The 19,548-nt window shown below is 38.9% G+C and overlaps 1 protein-coding gene across 1 annotated transcript in view; it reads right to left on the reverse strand.

The window, feature by feature from the left end:
- Positions 1-19,548, reverse strand: part of ccdc40 (coiled-coil domain 40 molecular ruler complex subunit) — a 29,768-nt gene that overhangs the window by 1,566 nt on the left and 8,654 nt on the right. The window contains exons 14-19 of the mRNA XM_079629473.1: positions 19,076-19,245; positions 18,382-18,473; positions 15,776-15,896; positions 1,689-1,877; positions 817-975; positions 222-359 (exon numbers count right to left, since the gene is read on the reverse strand). Of these exons, the coding sequence (XP_079485599.1) occupies positions 222-359; positions 817-975; positions 1,689-1,877; positions 15,776-15,896; positions 18,382-18,473; positions 19,076-19,245 (869 nt within the window). The remainder of the gene's footprint in view (positions 1-221; positions 360-816; positions 976-1,688; positions 1,878-15,775; positions 15,897-18,381; positions 18,474-19,075; positions 19,246-19,548) is intronic.

Here is a 19,548-nt window from a genome sequence, read left to right on the forward strand (position 1 = left end):
GTGACAGGAATCAGCTTGTACCATATAGTTAACGATGTAAATGACATCAGGTTGCCTGAAGGTCCCATCACCATCTAGTTTCATGACAGAACTTGGTATATCTTTATACTAGCTTTGCACGAGATATACAATATTTCTTTTTTTCATTTTTTGATTTCCAGTATTCTTGTGATCTACTTAATTTACTTTATCAGAGAATCTTCAATGGATTTTATGCTGACCATTTTCAATCTCTCATCATGTTTCTGTGTAGCCAGCTCCAATGCCATGTCTCCACTTGTCACCGGAGTGTACTGTCCCTCTTTAACAGCCTGCAGGTGTTTTGCCCGACCCTGTAGCACAGGCAGACGAGACATATTCTACAGGAGAGAGAATAAAACCATTGTTGACACCACATAATTGGCATACAAAACATAAAAACATAAATGGAACTTAAACGGCAAAAACCTGGGGTATTTGTTTACGGCATCTGTACAAGAAGTAGGTGAACCCATGTCTCATGATTAGCAAACCCACCCCAACCCAACCTTTTGGTAGTTCAGCTCCTGCCCACAAGTGTTAATGTCTTTTGCAAATGTTTGCATTGAATAAACATTCAAGTGTGTGATACGAAGTTTTCTGCAATTGTGAATATCTGTGTAGATATAAAGTCTATGTAAACACATTCGCTGTGATGCCACGTTTATGTGGAATAAAATTGCTCAACATAGGTTGATTTAACCATAATATAACTGGCTTATAAAGCTGTGAGCCTCCAAAAGGCGTGGGTGTCCAGTTCGCAAGTGTGTGACGTATGCTGTTGGTGGATGCACTGACTCTTTCTTTGGCTTCTTGTAGCGCACTAAGGTCTTGGGTGAGAACCCCTCTGGTATTCTGCAGGTCCCTGAGATGCACATGTTTGTCTCGGAGGCTGGAGGTCATAGACCCCTGTCTCTGCTCCAGCTGAGCTATAACACCATCACACTCTTCTGCTTGCTGAACACACACACACACACACACACACACACACACACACACACACACACACAATACAACAGTGAGGGATACTGTATTTTGTAAAAAAAAAAAAAAAAAAAAAAAAAAAAAAAAGGTCATAATACAGTACACTGTTATTATTAACTAAAATGAAACTTAACACAAAAAATTACTTGAAAAAAAAAAACAATTAATTGAAACTAAATAAATACTAAATATATAAACCAAAATATTTGGAAAACTGAAACTAGACAAAAATCTTCCTTTTTTTTATTAAAATGATCCATGAATTATTTTTCTTTTACATTTTGAATATATATTAAATTAATTATCACACTTATTACATTGCTATTTACTAATAAATAAATAAATGAATAAATGGACAATAAATATTGATTTGTGCTCAAAACTCTACAAAGTTACAAATAAAATCAGTTGGTTGGGACAATGGTCAATTGTATAGTTTACCAGTCATTAAGCAAAAACATTTTGTAATATTTTTAATGCCACCACTGACCAAATACAGTCAAGTATACCAGAAATATTTAATCATTTTCAGAAACTATTTTAACTTTAGCAGCTCTACTACAAAAAAAGCAGTAAAAGTAAACAAACTAGAAAAAACAAAATATTAAACAAAACGAATGAATAAATAAATGAAATTATTCAAAGTAAAATAAAAGGTCTAAACTATAATAACCTTGATCACACACCTTCTTAGTTTGGAGAATCTTTCGGCGGAGGCTCTGGAGAGTGTTGTGGTAGTCGCTGTGTGTGGGCTGCTTATGGTCGGATCGTGCCTGAGCCTCACTCCGAACAGCTATAGTTTCACGTCTGGCCACCACTGACTCCATGTCTCTCAACAATTTCTCCTGCTGCTTCATCAATTGAGCATAACGAACCTAAGCACATACATAAGATCCATTCAGACTGAAACCACACTTTTTTATTAATGCACATTACTTTTACTGTACTTGTAATACTGTACAGTATAACTGTATATTACAGTTTTTTTTTAATTGCTAACAAGCATCAGTCAATACTGAAGCCACATTTTCAAAACTCTCCACACATTCAGTGAAACAGAAGTCTATGCGGGCCAAACCGTGAATCAGTCTTATGGTTCCATGAATGTATTTATAAAGAAGCAACCTGCATTGCTATTATGTTATTATATTATAGTTACAATGACTTTTTAATAATTCAGATTTATTTCTGTCAAATAAGTGAATATTTTTTTCTTCTTATAAATACTTATTGTGAGTGACGCATTATTAATGGCTTTAAGTAAAGTGAAAACATCTCGCCTCATTCTTAAGGAGGGAACAGATATGTTACATCAGAATGACTGACGAATTCGCCTTTGGCTGAGCCACGCCCTATATGTAGATTGACCAATCACAGCGCAGCCAAGAACGAGCTCCCACAGAGATCCGACACTTTTTCACAGCGCTCCATTGACTTTAACACAGGCGTCTCATATTTTTGGTCTCGGCAGGCTATTACCGTCGTAGTTTTATCAAAAATATGGAATATAAAAATATTACACGTTGTGCCTGGGGCATTTGTAACACAGACTTCAGCAGTTCTTGTTTTATTAGACCTTAGCGCTGCGTTTGATACCATTGACCACAACATTTTACTCTCACGTCTAGAAAATGTAGTAGGAATTCAAGGTACAGCGCTTGCATGGTTTAAGTCTTTTCTTTTAAATAGAACCTTTTCGGTAAACATTGGTCGAGATAGTTCACAACCTGCCTCTCTGCTTAGTGGGGTTCCACAGGGGTCCATTCTTGGCCCAATCTTGTTTTCCTTGTACTTGCTACCCCTTGGGTCAATTTTTAGCAAGCATGGAATACCCTTTCACTTTTATGCAGATGATATGCAAATTTATCTCCCTCTGAAAAAAAACAGCAGGAACCAAATAGAGTTGTTGCGAAATTGTATACATGACATTAAGTCATGGTTATCTTTAAATCTTTTAAAACTAAATGAAGAGAAAACTGAAGTTGTGTGGTTTGGCGTTCCAAATAATCTTGATGATCTGGGTGATTTAGCCCCTTTTTGTAAGCCATTAGTCCGAAATGTAGGTGTTCTTTTCGACAGTGATCTCAGGTTTGAGAGACAGATTTGTTCTGTCGTTAAGTCTTGTTTCTATCATTTGAAATTAATAGCGAAAGTGAAACCATTTCTGTCTACTCGTGATCTCGAAAAGCTCATTCATGCATTTATATTTACAAGACTAGATTATTGCAATACGTTATATGTCGGCATAAATAAAACACTGATTAATCGCTTACAATTAGTTCAAAACGCCGCTGCGAGACTTTTGACGGGTACTCGTAAGCGAGACCACATTACCCCAGTATTGAGCTCTTTAAATTGGCTACCAATTGACTACAGAATAAATCTTAAAATTTTAATTTTTGTTCATAAATCACTGCATGGTATGGCTCCATTGTACCTGGTAAATCTTATTAAGAAATACGAACCAAAACGGTCTTTGAGGTCAGCTAACCAGCTGGTTTTAACGACTCCAAGAACAAAGCGGAGAAGTGGAGATCGAGCATTTGTAGCGATAGCTCCAAAACTCTGGAATGATCTACCCCTTTCTATCAGATTGGAACGTACATTTACTGTTTTTAAAAATAAGCTTAAAGAATATCTCCTAGCTCTAGCATTTAATGGGGTATAGTAGTTGCATTTGTAGGTTTATCAAACTGAGGGGTTTATTTTATTTCATTGATATTTTATGTGGTGTTAATGATGTATGTTGTTATGATTGTTTGTGTTTGTACAGCACTTTGTTCAATGACAAGTTGTGTAAAAGTGCTTAATAAATAAAGAAAGAAAGAAAGAAAGAAGAAGAAGAAGAAGAAGAAGAAGAAGAAGAAGAAGAAGAAGAAGAAGAAGAAGAAGAAGAAGAAGAAGAAGAAGAAGAAGAAGAAGAAGAAGAAGAAGATACGCGTTTCCCAGAGAGGTTGGAGGGGGGTGTCCGTTTTTTTTAAATCCTGACAAGTGTCGTCTTTGGATTAAACTGTGTGGACGTCCTCAGTTAAACCCCTCAATGATCAACAAGCACACTTTTGTGTGCTCTAAGATAAATTTAGCTTTTAACCTTTACTGTGAAGTTATACTAGCTAGACAGTTTTATACTGTTTTAGGTTATGCTTTCGGTTCTCTACCCTAATTGTTGATACGCTAGCACACGCTGCTAATAAATACAGCTTTATACTTGCGTAGTCCGTTTACTTTGTAATAACGATTATAGAAGTGAATAGAGTCCTACCCAGCTTTGCATGAACAGTGTTGCTTCTTGATATTGTTAGTCCCAGCCTCCGTCTCGATTAGTAGGATATGCGGTGGTTAATTTTTTGACTGACCGGTATACTTTTGCCTCTATTTGGATGCCTTGTTGTTGCTTGCGTTTCACCTGTATGTCTTGAAAATAGCCTTTGAACGCATACTGCAGCCCCTTTTGCCTACTTCTATCAGACACTTTATTTGCTGCTTTATAAAAGTTTGATAAAATTTCAGCAGGAAGAGCTGTCACAGCATAAGCCATGTTGATACCAAACCAGAGCCCAGATGAAGTTGACGGACGTAGCAACAGTAACTAAGGGGGCTTAGCCAAAGGTGAATTGGGATCTCGCCTGAGAGCCCAATCTCCTTCGAGTGTAAACTAAACGAGCCAATGGACATTGGGATTTGCATCCCGGAAGTAAATACGGAAGCGGGCGCGCTTGCATTTCAGGTTTTCGCTTTGGAGCCGAGCTGGTAACCCGGTCACTCAGCGGTGGTACAGCAACGTTACGTCAGAATGACTGACAAATTGGGATCCCCACCGAAGTGCCACTATTGCTGCACCCTTCCAGCACTCTGCGTAAGCCACCTGATCCCCCTGCACCTACTGGGGCAGAAGATGGGACAGGGCTTTACACTGAGAAAAGTCAATCTTTGCATAACCCATTCAGTGAGACTATTGGATAACACTGGGAAAGCGTGGCGTAAAGGGACGTTACGGAGTCCACATCCTAACCGAATGGAGGTATCATGTGAAGGTACACGGACTGGCCATTAGGGCAGTGCAACATTTGGAATGTCTCTGAGCCGGCTCCGGCCTAGTTAAGAGGGAGTCAACACCGGCAGGGATGGCAGAGCAGACTCTGCCCAGAGCAAGACAAGGGCTCGCCGAAAGGGGAAGAATACACATGAGATCAACCGTAGGGATCATACAATTTGGGCACCTAGCCTAACACAGGGGTCAACCAATGGGCGTACTTACAAGTGTTAGGACTGGCATCGGACGCTCCGCCACGTCCGACTGCCGAGGGTGGTGGAGGAACTCAAGAGGGTTCGTCAGCTGGGGAACTCAACTGAGGAGCAAGATAAGCGCATATATATGATATAATTCATAATTATGAGTGTGGTCAGGTTAATTCATGAATGCATGTTACCACATGCTATTCTTCGTTGCTGGTGTTGCATCCTCACTTTGTGTGGTTTCCTACTTAATGAGGTGTCATGCACCACCTTTCCAGGTTACCGTCCTTAGACTTTCAGGGCCTCATTGTATTGTATTGGGCAATCTGGGAGCTGTCCATATCTCCCATAGGTGGATCTCAAACACGAGATGAAAGAACAATAGGTTACTGTTCGTAAACCCTGTTCTCTGAAACATCAAGTGGAGAGATCCACCAAGCTTGCCCCACTTGCTGCACAAGAAGTGAATATGCTCACTGAGGAAAGATAGCACGTGCAGGTGTTTTATACACTCGGTAAGGGGCGGGTCCCTTACCTGGCATTGGACACGTGCTTCTGTCTGCTTGGTGCAATTGACCGTTCGCAAAGACCCGCCTCCCTTAGTTACTGTTGCTATGCCCGACAAGCTACGCCACTCTCATGCCACACCATATTCTCACGCAGTGAGAAATACATGGTGGAGCAGAGAGAAGACTGACAACATGCTGACAGTACAGGACAGACCAGGTTACTTTTTGGTAACTTTTGATATTAAACCTATTAAACAAAGTCTCACCTTTCAAATTTGGTCATTTTTTTAAAATAAATTTAAACAATAAATACCGTTTTGTGGCTCTTTAATGTGTCTGTCAGATCGCTGTAGAGCATCAGTTAAAGCTGCTCGTGAAACGATCATCTCTTCCTTCTAGTTAATTTATAGCATCAAATAAACATGAATGAACATAAGAAGGAATGTTGTTTTAACTGTGGTTAGGTTCACATCAGGAAACTGTGGTCAGGAAAGACGTCAGTACACTCCGTTTTTCGACAAAATGGCGGATGGCGAAGTATGATTGGTCAGATCACCAGTCAATCAAGCTCCCTGCGAAGGGTCAATTGGATGCTTCTGCAGAGGTGAGGTGCGAATGCCCTTCCCATAGGCGGATCTCTCCACTCGATGTTTCAGAGAACCGGGGTTACGAACAGTAACCTATTGATCTATTTTATAGTTGATCATTTATAAATCAGTGCATAATGGATTATGAGCATGCACATTGAAAAAGCAAATGCATGACTTAAGTAATTATAAAATAATATAAATATTATATATTTATAAAATAATATGTAACTATGACTGTACTTATAATGCAGTAATGGTCTTAATGAGTCTTTATAAACATATTTGTGACCCTGGACCACAAAACCAGTCACGTGTCAATTTTGTGATATTAAGATTAATACATCTCATTAAAGCTGAATATATAAGCTATCTATTGATGTACGGTGTGTTAGGATAGGACAGTACTTGGCCAAGATACAACTATTTGAAAATCTGGAATCTGAGGGTGCAAAAAAAAGACGTTGTTTAAAGTTGTCCATTTATGTTCGCGATTGTGCTGCTTTCACTCACAAAAATAAATGTTTTATATATTTACAGTAGGACATTTACAAAATATATTCATGGTACATGATCTTTACTTAATATCCGAATGATTTTTGGCAAAAAAGAAAAATCGATAATTTTGACCCATTTAATGTATTGTTGGCTATTGCCACAAATATACCCGTGCGACTTATAACTGGTTTTGTGGTCCAGGCAGGGTCACATTTATAGAATAGTAATACTTATAAATAAGTAAAAATGGGGCTACAATTCATTATACGCTATTTTTCAGTCATCTTAAAGCAGCATCACTTTATGATGTAATTCTGGATGGGAAACTTGACTTTCTTTGTCTCAGCGAGACATGGCATCAACCAAATGACTGTTACAACTTAAACCTGGCTTTGCCACCTGGATATACATATGTTGACAAACCTAGACTTACCGGTAAAGGTGGTGGTCTTGCAATTTTATACAAATCAGAACTGACTGTTGCTCTAATCACTACACCTGTTAATGTCTTCATTTGAGTGCTTGGTTGTGAAAATTAATGGGAACTCTCCGATGCTTATCACCCTTATTTATCGTCCTCCTAAGGTAAATCCTGTCTTCTTTTCTGAACTCGCTGAATTACTGACTCTGAGTTCAATTTGTTCAGATATTTTAATAATAGGGGACATAAATATCCATGTTGATAACCCAGTCTGTTCTCAAACAGCCAATTTTATGCACATATTGGACTGTTTTAATTTTTATCAGCATGTTGACTTCCCCACTCACAAATCTGGCCACACACTGGACTTGATCTGCACAGCTGGTATAGATATTGACCAACTTCGAAATGACGAGTTACACTTCAGTGATCACAATTTATTAACTTGTCAAATTTGCCTCCTCTGCCTCTTTAAAAACTTCTAAAGAGCGTGTTATAACATTCAGGAATATCAAGAACATTGATCCTCAGTTGCTATTTAGCTCTACTGCTGAGCTTCCTGTGACTGATTCTGTGGACAGTTACAACTCTGCCCTATCGTCTATTCTTGATATTGTAGCACCACTGAAACAACGAGTCGTATCTTTCACTAGATCATCCCCCTGGTTTACTGATGAATTGCGGGCACTTAAAACCCAGCAAAGACAAATTGAGCGCTTGCATAAAAAAACTGGTCTCACTGTCCACAAATTAATGTTTGAGGAACAGCAAATGAAATATCATCTTGCTCTTAAATCCACCAGAGAGGAATATTACTCACACATGATTAATGAAGGTGCTGGCAATCCAAGATTGATGTTTAAAACAATTAACAAACTGCTTAAACCTCAAAATCAAAACATCTGTTCCTCTATTGAGATGTGTAACAAATTCCAAAAATATTTCACTGAGAAAGTTCAAGATATCTATAGCTCCATGGCCACTGATCCCTCTCATCTACCAAATGAGCCCTGTCTTATGAATTTGTCTGCTACTTTCACTAATTTTGTCACTGTTACCACTGATGATATTTCAAAACTGGTCATGTCTATGAATTCATCTACTTGCTCTCTTGACCCTATACCTACTGTGCTTTTAAAAAAGTGCTTAACACTTTTATGCCCCTCTATCACTGGTATCATTAATCACTCTTTATCAACTGGTCAGGTTCCTTCGGCACTTAAACTAGCTTCCATCACACCAGTCCCGAAAAAGACTGGTTGTGATGTAGAGGATTTGTACAGGCCTATTGCCCATCTACCTTTTTTAGCTAAGGTCTTGGAACGAGTTGTAGTTGGCCAGCTACAGCAATACCTGACCATCAACAATCTCCTTGAACCATTTCAGTTCGGATTTAGATCGGGCCATAGTACTGAGACTGCTCTCGTCCGGGTTACGAATGATCTTCTCATTGCTGCTGATATGGGTGCCTGTAGTGTTCTGGTATTGTTAGACATCACTGCTGCATTTGACACTACTTCTCACGCTGTCCTACTTGAAAGACTGTCTGCATGGCTAGGAATATCTGGTACTGTGTTTGAATGGTTTACATCCTATCTCACAAATCGATTCCAGTTTGTGTCTCTGGGGGAAAACAAATCTTCTCCAACATTAGTTCAGCAGGGTGTCCCACATGGGTCAGTGCTTAGTCCCATTCTGTTCAGCATCTATATGTTGCCTCTGGGTGACATAATTCGTAAGTTTGGGTTGGGGTTTCATTGTTATGCTGACGATACGCAGATCTACATCAGCATGCACCCCAATCCAAACCTTGCAGTCACAGCACTTAAAAATTGCTTGGATGAGATGCATGACAATTTTCTTAAGCTCAACCAGGCAAAAACAGAACTTCTTTTTGTCGGTCCACCAACATCCTTACTGAAATTAAATATTTCAGAGCTGATTACTGCAAATGACTTTGTCACCCCGTCTCTTCAAGTACGCAATCTTGGTGTCATTTTCGACCCTGAACTTATGTTTGACACCCATATCAAAAAGGTCTCAAAAACTGCTTTTTTCTATCTTAGAAATATTGCTAGATTGCGGCCATTTCTATCGCAGCCAGATGCAGAAAGGCTCATTCACGCCTTTATTACGTCGAGGCTTGATTACTGCAATGCGCTCTATTTTGGCCTTCCAAATCGGTCCATAAAAAAACTACAATACATACAAAATTCAGCTGCCCGATTATTGACACACACAAACACCCGTCAGCATATTTCTCCGGTACTCTCTGATTTACATTGGCTGCCGATACAAGCACGTATATTGAATTTAAAACATTAGTTTTAACATATAAAGCCATTCATGGGGCGGCCCCTGCCTATCTTTGCAGTTTGGTCACCGCTCATACTCCGGCTCGCTCTCTGCGCTCCTCCAGGTCATGCATCCTCCAGCAGCCTCGGCATAAATTAAAGTCTATGGGTGGTCGAGCATTCTCGGTCTCAGCACCACGTCTTTGGAACGCTCTACCACCTGAAATTAGAGACTCTCCAACATTAGAATGTTTTAAGAAGTCTTTAAAGACACACCTTTTTAGAGCTGCTTACTGTAACTAATGTGACTATTTTACTGCATTCTACTCTCTTGTATGTTGTTTGTAGCGCTTTGAGTTTCAAGAAAAGCGCATTATAAATAAAATGTTTATTATTATTATTATTATCTTTTAGTAAATCTGGATGGCTTCAGAATGATTTTGTTTAGAAACATGGATCAAAGAAGACACATGAGGAAAGAAGAGAGGCAGAGAGAGGGAGGACTAAAACCCTCACAGTACTGTACATCTATCCATCCATTCCTTCCATTTTCCAAACTACTTGACGTGTAGGGTCGAGGGGAGGCTGGAGCCTTTACCACCGTCTCGGGTCGTATGCTGGAAAACACCCTTGACATCCATCACAGGGATGACACACTTGTTCACATTTATATTCACACTAAACATGTACGGGCAAACTTACTGTTTCCAATTCACCTGTTCTGTATGTCTTTGGATTGTAGGGGAATCCAAAGACATACAGAATCTTTGCAGCCTTGGCTAAATGTAATTTACATGAGACTAGATAATGATCTGAGATGTCATCGCTCTGCTGCAGTATTTCAACGGCATCAACATCTATTCCATGTGATAGTATTAGATCTAGAGTATGATTACGGCAATGAGTAGGTCCTGACATGTGTTGTCTAACTCCAATTGAGTTTACAATGTCTTTAAATGCCAATCCCAATGCATCTTTTTCATTATCTATGTGTATATTAAAATCACCAACAATTAGTACTTTATCTGCAGCCAATACTAATTCTGATAGAAAGTCAGCAAATTCTTTGATAAAGTCTGTATGGTACCCTGGTGGCCTGTATACAGTAGCCAGCAGAATTTGAAAACGTGATTTATCGTTTACACTATATATTTTTACATTAAGCACCAACACTTCAAAATAATTATATTTACAACTAGATTTATTAGTGGTTTTGAAAATATTACTATAAATTACAGCAACACCTCCTCCTTTGCGTTTCAGACGAGGTTCATGTTTATAACCGTAATCTTGTGGGGTTGACTCATTTAAAGCAATGTAATCGTTTGGTTTTAGCCAGGTTTCTGTCAAACACAGCACATCTAGGTTATAATCTGTAATCATATCATTAACTATTAGCGCTTTTGAAGTAAGAGATTGAATATTCAGCAACCCAAGCTTTATCATTTGCTCATTTGTATTATATCTTTTTTTTATTTGTTGAACATCAATTACATTTTTAACCTTAGATGGGTTTGAACGTTTTTTGGATTTCCAAGTTCAGGGAACAGACACAGTCTCTATGTGATGATATCTAGGTGAAAGAGTCTCTATGTGATGGGATTTATCTGACCTTGGTGACGTGAGGCCGCTAGCAGACGGTCGGTTAAGCCTGTCTGTCTGCTTCCTGACCTGAGCCCCAGATTGTCATGTTTTATCTCTAAGACTATGAGCCAAATTACTAGAGAGAAGAGCAGCACCATCCCAGGAGGGATGAATACCATCTCTTTTCAACAGGTCAGGTTTGCCCCAAAAACTTTTCCAATTGTCTATGAATTCTATATTATTTCGCGGACACCACCCAGACAGCCAGCCATTGAGTGAACACAATCTACTAACTATCTCATCACTCCTGCGAACAGGAAGGGGGCCAGAGCAAATTACAGTGCTTGACATCGTACTTGCGAGTTCACACACCTCTTTAATATTAATTTTGGTGATCTCCGACTGGCGGAGTCGAACATCATTAGTGCCGACGTGAATAATAATCTTAGAGAATTTACGTTTAGCATTAGCCAGCACTTTTAAATTTGCTTTGATGTCAGGCGCTCTGGCTCCCGGCAAACATGTGACTATGGTGGCTGGTGTCTCTATTTTCACGTTCCGTGTGATCGAATCACCAATTACCAGGGCACAATCAGCATAATTCTCAGTGGGTGTTTCACTGAGCGGGTTTTTGATCCGCGACTAGAGCGATCTCTCACTGTCACCCATCTGCCCTGCTGCACGGGCTCTAATTCAGCCGGAACCGACTCATGTAAAGAATTCACTATGCTAGGCGCATCCAAAATAGTATCTAAAGCTCTAGTACTCTTACTATTCTCAATTAAAGTTTGGATGCGTGTCTCTAGTTCTGAAATCTTCTCCGTCAGCCTGACTGTCTCCTTGCATTTATCACATATAAATCCTATATTGCCGACAGAGAAGGCTATGGTAAACATGTGACATGAAGTGCAGATGACAATAACAGGAGAAGACATTACTCACCGTGTTTGTTGACTGATTCTTACTCACCTGGGCTTTTATGAACTCCTTAATGCAAGTTAACATAATGAACTTAATGCAAGTTAACATTTGAACTCCCCCTCGTGCACTAAGGACGAGAGTCGCACCTCTGAGTCATCCTAATCTACATTTCATTCCCTCATCCTCTCTCTATATCACCTGAAATTCACCCAAGAATATATATAGTTTAATTTTAATGATTATCATCAAGTATTATACATATTTATTATAATTTAAAATGTCTCTGAGTGACTGGTACAAATGTATAATTTCCAAATAGGTAAAACAAAAGGTAAAAGGGTTTTTAAGAGTTTAGAGATAACTGGCACACAAATGGCGCTTTTCCACTACACAGTACCAGCTCGCCTCGGCTCGCCTCGCCTCGAATCGCCTTTGTTTGGTTTTCCACTGTGTAAAAGTTGTACCGGTACCTGCCTCCAGGTACTTTTTTTCGTATCACCTTCAGCGAGGTTCTGAGCGAGCTGAGGCGATACTAAAATGTGACGTGACACACGGCAGACTGCTGATTGGTCAGAGATAATCGTCACTATTCACTGCGTCATCATTGCACGCGCCAGACGGAGTATCCTGAATAACCCCGGCATTTTTAAATAGTTTTGCCAGAGATTGCGTGATATACCCATTACTAAATATTATGTAAAACAGCATACACTCGATTTCCTACATTGTCCTGTGTGTGTGTGGGTAGTGGGTGTGTGTCGCGTCACTATGACGACCAGGTACTATTGTGGAGGAACTATCTGCAATGGAAAACGGAGCGAAACGCGAGCCGAGCCGAGACGAGTCGAGTCGAGCTGGTACTGGTAATGGAAAAGCGCCAAAAGTGTCATGAATCAGACCTCTGTGGCTCTCTCTGATGGCCACCGGAGAGCACCCTCACCTGAGAATTGACTTTCCCGGACTACATTTCCCATGCACCCCGCATAGAGACTAATCACCTGCACAGGTGTTTTCCATGATCTGCTCTACTTAAACAGCACTCACACTCAGACTCATTGTGAAGTCTTGTTTTGCCCCGGCTGACATTTCTAAGCGTTAACCTTGATATTCTGTGATCCTTCTGTGTATGGCCCTGGATTGTTAGACTACTGTTGATTCTCTGCCGCCTGCCCTTGTGATCTTGCTCTCTGGAACTTCGACTGCTTTGCTGCCTGCCCTGACTCTTGCCTGGTATCGTCACTGTTTCTGCTCTGTCTCTGATATTCCTGCCACTGTTGTTTGAACCCCGCCTGTATGACCCTGATCTTGATTATTAAAGTTTATCTGCAAATGGATCCACACGCTTCCGACCCCTCATTACACAAAGGTAGGTGGTCTCTAGGCAAATGGTCTCCTACCCCCAAAAGGTGTCAACTCTTAATGTAAATTCCCATTGTTAACCATGTGAAAGAGGTTCTGGCTATTTAATAGAATGCAGAAGAGTGATCGGGGCCTTTTGTATCTCAGATCAGCCTGTGAATGTTGAGAGCCGCCGGGACTCTCGGCTTCATGCATTTCCTAATGTTGGGTTTGCATCTCTTCTCTTTATTCCAGAGCATTTTATGTTTTGTATGGATTATCTTTGAACTGATTATGTAATTGACATGATACATTTACCTGACGTAATAAATTGTTACAATTGATTATTCTAACTGACTTTGACATTATTTTCATTAGAGTTAAAGGGACAATAAGTATCTTTTTAGGTATTTTATTATCTAAAATCAATATTTTTATTCATAAATGTGTCCTCAATGGTGTACAAATACCTCGGCCAATTATCTGACTTATCCTTATAAATGAAGAATTTATTATCTTTATATACATGGGACGGGTAGGTCCACGGAGGTTTCCATGTAGTTCCGCCATCTTGCAAAACTATAATAGCAGAGAGGGACAAAAAGTACTAAGCCAACGCGTTTCCACAACGCGTTTTCGTTCAGAGCCAGCCGAAACCAGCAGAAGCACAGGTGCAGAGCAGTGAGAGGCGCTTGAAACTGCACCGGCAAGTGTAAAAGTCTGGATTGCATTGTTATTATGGACCATACATATGCCAAGCCACAGAAGAAGAAAACATCGTTGTCAAAAATAGAACGTAAAAGGAAACGTGACCGTAGATTACAGAAAACAAGAGTTAATGTAGCTAATGTGGCTAATTTTATATAGCTCTCCTTTTTCAAAAACAATCCATTAGCTCAAGTTGTGAATATTTTGCATGGGATTTCCCCCTTTCTGGTCAATGTATCCCTGCCTCTGCTTAATTATTTTTATCCCCGGTGGGGATAAATTTATCCTCCCCTCAAAGTGATCATAGTGCTACTACACTAGTGGCGAGACGGATCACAAAACTTATCACGGATCTGTGGTTTGATTAAAGTCTATTTTATTTTAAAATGATTACTCACTCACTCTTGAGCGTCTGGCGCGAGTGATTTCAATGTAAAGACGCATTTATGCGTGTCTAGAGGTCCTGTGTTTAGCGCGAGGTGCGGTAGACGCAAGCCTCATTCTACTCCAGTTTGCGCGAATGAGGCGAATTGCTATCACAGATAATGTCTTTTCTATCATTTCACTGTAGCTCAGCATCGCGATGTAAAGTTAACGTTATTGCATGATCACAGTTCATATGTGTGGGGAAAGATAAGCTATTAGAGTATAAACATTGCGTTAGGCTACTTCAGTTAATAAGAAAAAATATTTTACTCTTTTAGTTAATTCCTGCAATTTTATTTATTTATTTTATTTAATTCCTGCAAATGCAGTGATTAAGTTCATGTTCTCATGATTTATTTTTATGAATAATGTTTCAAAACATTTTTTTCACAAATCGCACCCTGGGCATAACTACAATATTTCATGTTTTTCACAGTCAGTAATTCATACTGTAACATTCGTTTGTTTGTTGTCATGTTGCAGTTTGTTTGAAATAACACACCTGTTCACCTAAAGGAAAACTCAACGAAGTGCTATTAGAAGACATCCTGTCAAAGCTTTTTGGTACATATCGCCTACCGTAGATGCAATGCGCATTTGAAAAAGCGAGGCGCTGGAGAGCAAAATTAGTTTGAATGCAAAATACAAATTCACCACTAGATGGGAGTAATTCTTACATAATGTCCCTTTAAAAAGAATAGTCAAACATTCGCTCACATTTAATGATGCACGGATATCATTAAAAACCTTTTAATTTATGGAGTCAGATAAAATAACGAGAAAATACATACGAGAAATGTGTTCCATTTAATCTTTTTGTGTTGCGTAAAAGGAAAGACAGTAACACGCAAAGACCTTCACCCGCTGATCGACTGCCCTCATTGGTTCGATTTAGCCGGGGCTTACATTACTATATATAAAGATGAAGAACCAAATTGCTTCACTTCTCATTTATTCTTTATGTCAGTACAATTAAAAGATCTTATTCTTATCATATAATGAATGTAAAAAAAATCATTCAAACTTTAAAAATAAAACATGATGTATGTAATGCTCCTAGTTGTTAGTTTTTTAGGTTAGTGTGTTATGAAGTGCCAGAGTTATGGTGGAACAAGCTTATTTTGAGTCATGTATGAAGTGTTTTGTTGGTCTGAATGAGTTTTGCATTTAACTGTTTGGCCAAGATCCATGTTGGTAATGCAGACTGTATGAAGAGTTTTGAAAATGTGGCAATTTAAGTTATATACACACCTCCATACGGTGAATCTCTGCTCTCATGGTTCGTATGTCTCCCTGTCCGATGTCTGAATCTATAGCAGAGCGAGTCTCTCGCATCAGCTGGGTTCTCTTCTCCCACAGCATGATCTGATGCCTTCACACATACACAAAACAGTGGAAACAGCTATATAGTCCCATTCATTAACTCTACACAACATTGATTCTTTAGCTCTGCAGTATTGATTCGATACATTATGGAAATGCTCTGAGAATTCACATGAATGTACATTTGTGTGTATGGCTGTATCTCAAACCTAGTGAGCTGACTACCTAAACAGCATTTTTGGGCAAAAGACATGTTTAGAGTGAGCAGCTCACTCAGCTCCAATGATGCCCAAACATGTTCTCTAGGAAGGCATTTAATTAGAATTTGTGAAACACTTTACAATAAGGTCCCATCAGTTAATATTAGTTGATGCCATATCTACCATTAACTAGCAATGCATTTGCTACAGTATTTATTCATCTTTGTTAATGTTAGTTAATAACAAATATAAAAACGGTTCATGTTAGCTTGAGCCCATTAAATAATATTACCATATACACAGTGCTTAATTTGTAAAGTGGGAGGTCCCGGAGCGCAGAGGGGGGGTGGGTCCGGCGACTCAAAACGGGGGTTGGAGGAAACGGAACAAAAAAATAATAATAATAATAATTAATTACACTGCCTAGCTTCTCTGCAGGGACAGCATGTGCTGAGCGGGTGCTGCTAGATCATTGACGGGGAGGGGAGCTGCGCAAAACTTGGTCACTAAATATTTAATATTCAGTTAAATGATCACAATTAAAGTTTTAATTTTATTAAATTGAACAAGCGCAACATTCAGCATTCAATCAAATAGGCATATTCTAAAAGATGTAGGCTATTATTAATAATAATGTTATTTCAACACAATATCTCGTTATTTCGAAATAATATGTGTGCGTGCATCTGTAAATCCGGTGACACGTGTATTGATTTTTATTAATAAACAAGTGTTTTCTCTAAAAGTGTCGACTCGGCTGCAAAGATGAAGTTGACGATCGCCATCTCCGTGTGAACGCGCTTATAGAGAGAAATGCACATAAATAAGTCTAATAATGGATTATCAGAGAGTAGCCTTTTTCTTTTTACGTTTTGAATTATTTCGTTTAAAGACATTAAGCTTTGTGTATTTGATGTATTTGTCATGTCTGTGTGAGGCATACACTGAGTTTCGTTAAGTTAGGATGTGCTCTACCGTGCGCAAGTGAGCGCGCGGGCGCCTCCGCTATATTTGTTTCGTCGGCCTATTCATTAAATACAGGCAATTGGTTGATGAAAAATTGATTAAAATTAAGATACAATTTATACAAAACGAAATTCACTTTAAAGAAAGGCTTTCTATAACAACTTCAACGGTCAAAATCATGTCTGACCCGCTCCATGTCTCATATTGCTCGGTCGTGCTGTTTTCATAAATCAACATAAATGGAAAAAAAAATAACATTATAATATTTTAACAAATATGAAACATGCTTTTTTTAATGGCTACAACAGTATAGTAGGCCTACATAGCCTACTCTCTATTTGTACAAATTTCTGCACATTAATTTAATTCTGAATTTTGCACACACAAGTTGAAAGGCATTTGTTCAAAAAAAAGTTCACGGATAATTGTGCGTGCATTTATTAGCCTAATCATTATGATACTAAAATCCTAACAAATAGGCTATGTACAAAAAATCAGATGAGCGCATAATATGAACGGTTAAGCATTTTCCTCCCATAGAAAACCATTAGGCTATAAGAACGCTTAATGTGGATTAATGCAGATTAGGATGTCCCCTTATTGTGTCGAAATAACGAGATATCGATACTAGGCTACTGTGTCCACCGTGGTCTCCTTTTTGATCAGCGGAAACGATTTTTGCTTGTTTGGGATCTGATTGTCCAGCGTATTGGAAAAAGTTAAGCAAACTTTCCTGTCTTTTTGACATTTTTCCCCTGAGGGAAACGATCGAGGCTAACAGCAATCTCAACTCGTACAACAAGCGTGCAAGTCATGTGTCACAAACATTGAACACACAAACAGTAATTTTTTTTTTTTCATCTAGGCAATTAATTTTAGTGACACAGGAGGTGCCGGATCCAATAAAAAAGGTTCCGGATCCAATGTCGGAGGTGACGGAACATGTTCCGGCGTGTTCCGGCTCAAATTAAGCCCTGCATATACAACTTTTGATTTTAATAAAGTACCAGTAAGTGTTAAAATTTACATGAACTAAGTTTAATATATTCCTTAGGAGTATTGCCATTGTTAGGTCATGTTAACTAATGTTGTTAACTAATTTTAATAAATGGAACCTTATTGTAAAGTGTTACCGGATTTTGAAACTCAGTCAGTGTGTGTGTGTGTGTGTGTGTGTGTGTGTATGTGTGTGTGTATATGTGTGTGTGTGTGTGTGTGTGTATGTGTGTGTGTGTGTGTGTGTGTGTGTGTGTGTGTGTGTGTGTGTGTGTGTGTGTGTGTGTGTGTGTGTGTGTGTGTGTGTGTGTGTGTGTGTGTGTGTGTGTGTGTGTGTGTGTGTGTGTGTGTGTGTGTGTGTGTGTGACTCACTCTGCCTCCACTAGGCTGTTGATAAGTCTCTCTTTCTCTTCGTTTAACCTCTCCAGCTTTAACTGAGTCTCAACTGAATCCCTCTCGGCCTCCTACACAACATAGATACAAATAAACTGTTCAAAATGTATATTTAACAATAAATCATGTGAGTGATAATTACATGTCTGTTTATATCAGGGATTCTCAACTTCTGAGGTTCACTGTGCAGCATAATTTTTCCCCACACCTATTTAAACATAACTTAATCAAGGTCTTCAGGATTACTTGAAATAAGGTGATAAACTAATTAAACTCCGCTAAATGTCTGACATAACAGAATGGGAAGCTAAATAATTTATTGTTTAAACTTCAAAATTTTCATTGATAAATATTCTACCAAGTTTTATTTGTGTTATAGTAAAACATGTTGTATTGTGTTTACATTACTACTGATTAGTATTTACATAACTGCTGATCTTTTGTGAATTTACTATCTACCGGTAGTATACACTGAAAAATACGGCCCTTTATTGTTATACAGTAAATGGACAAAATCCCAAAGGAATATCAGTTCTTTCTTACTATAGGGTGTGTGCATGGGAAAATGACATTGTACAGATGACAAAATGAAAAGAATAAGAACAGAGGAACACAGAAAATAATTGTGTATAAGGAAAAGGGCTAAATTTCCACACAGTGTGTAGAGTTGTACCTTGAGTCTCTGTCTGAACTCTGTTTCCATCAGACTGTTGCTCTGTTGCAGGGCTTGATTCAGATCGCTGTTTTTACTGAGCAGAGAGTTCAGTTTTACCATGTCTGCCATGAGGGCTTTGATCTGTTTATCCAGATCTGTCTGCTCGCGCTGCTCCTGCTCCATCTCACCTTATATAAATAAATAGATATAACCAACACACATATGCAGAGGATGATATCAATCATGTATTTATTTATCAGAGTGAGACTCATTTTATTACTTTGAGCTTTGTTTGTTCTCTTTGGACAAATGGTAAAAAGGTCTGCACTTGATAAACTTAAAGTTATCAACCTTTCTCCTACGCCACATGACGCTTTACACGAATTATGGGAGCAACTTCCATTAAACTGTAAACAAACCGCATTAACTATTTATTTTTACATGATGCTGCAAGCACGCTGTAGGTGTCAGTAAGTGATACATTGGGCAGC

Source organism: Phoxinus phoxinus (genome assembly GCF_949152265.1).
Source record: "Phoxinus phoxinus genome assembly, chromosome: 11".
In the NCBI taxonomy this organism is placed as follows: domain Eukaryota; kingdom Metazoa; phylum Chordata; class Actinopteri; order Cypriniformes; family Leuciscidae; genus Phoxinus; species Phoxinus phoxinus.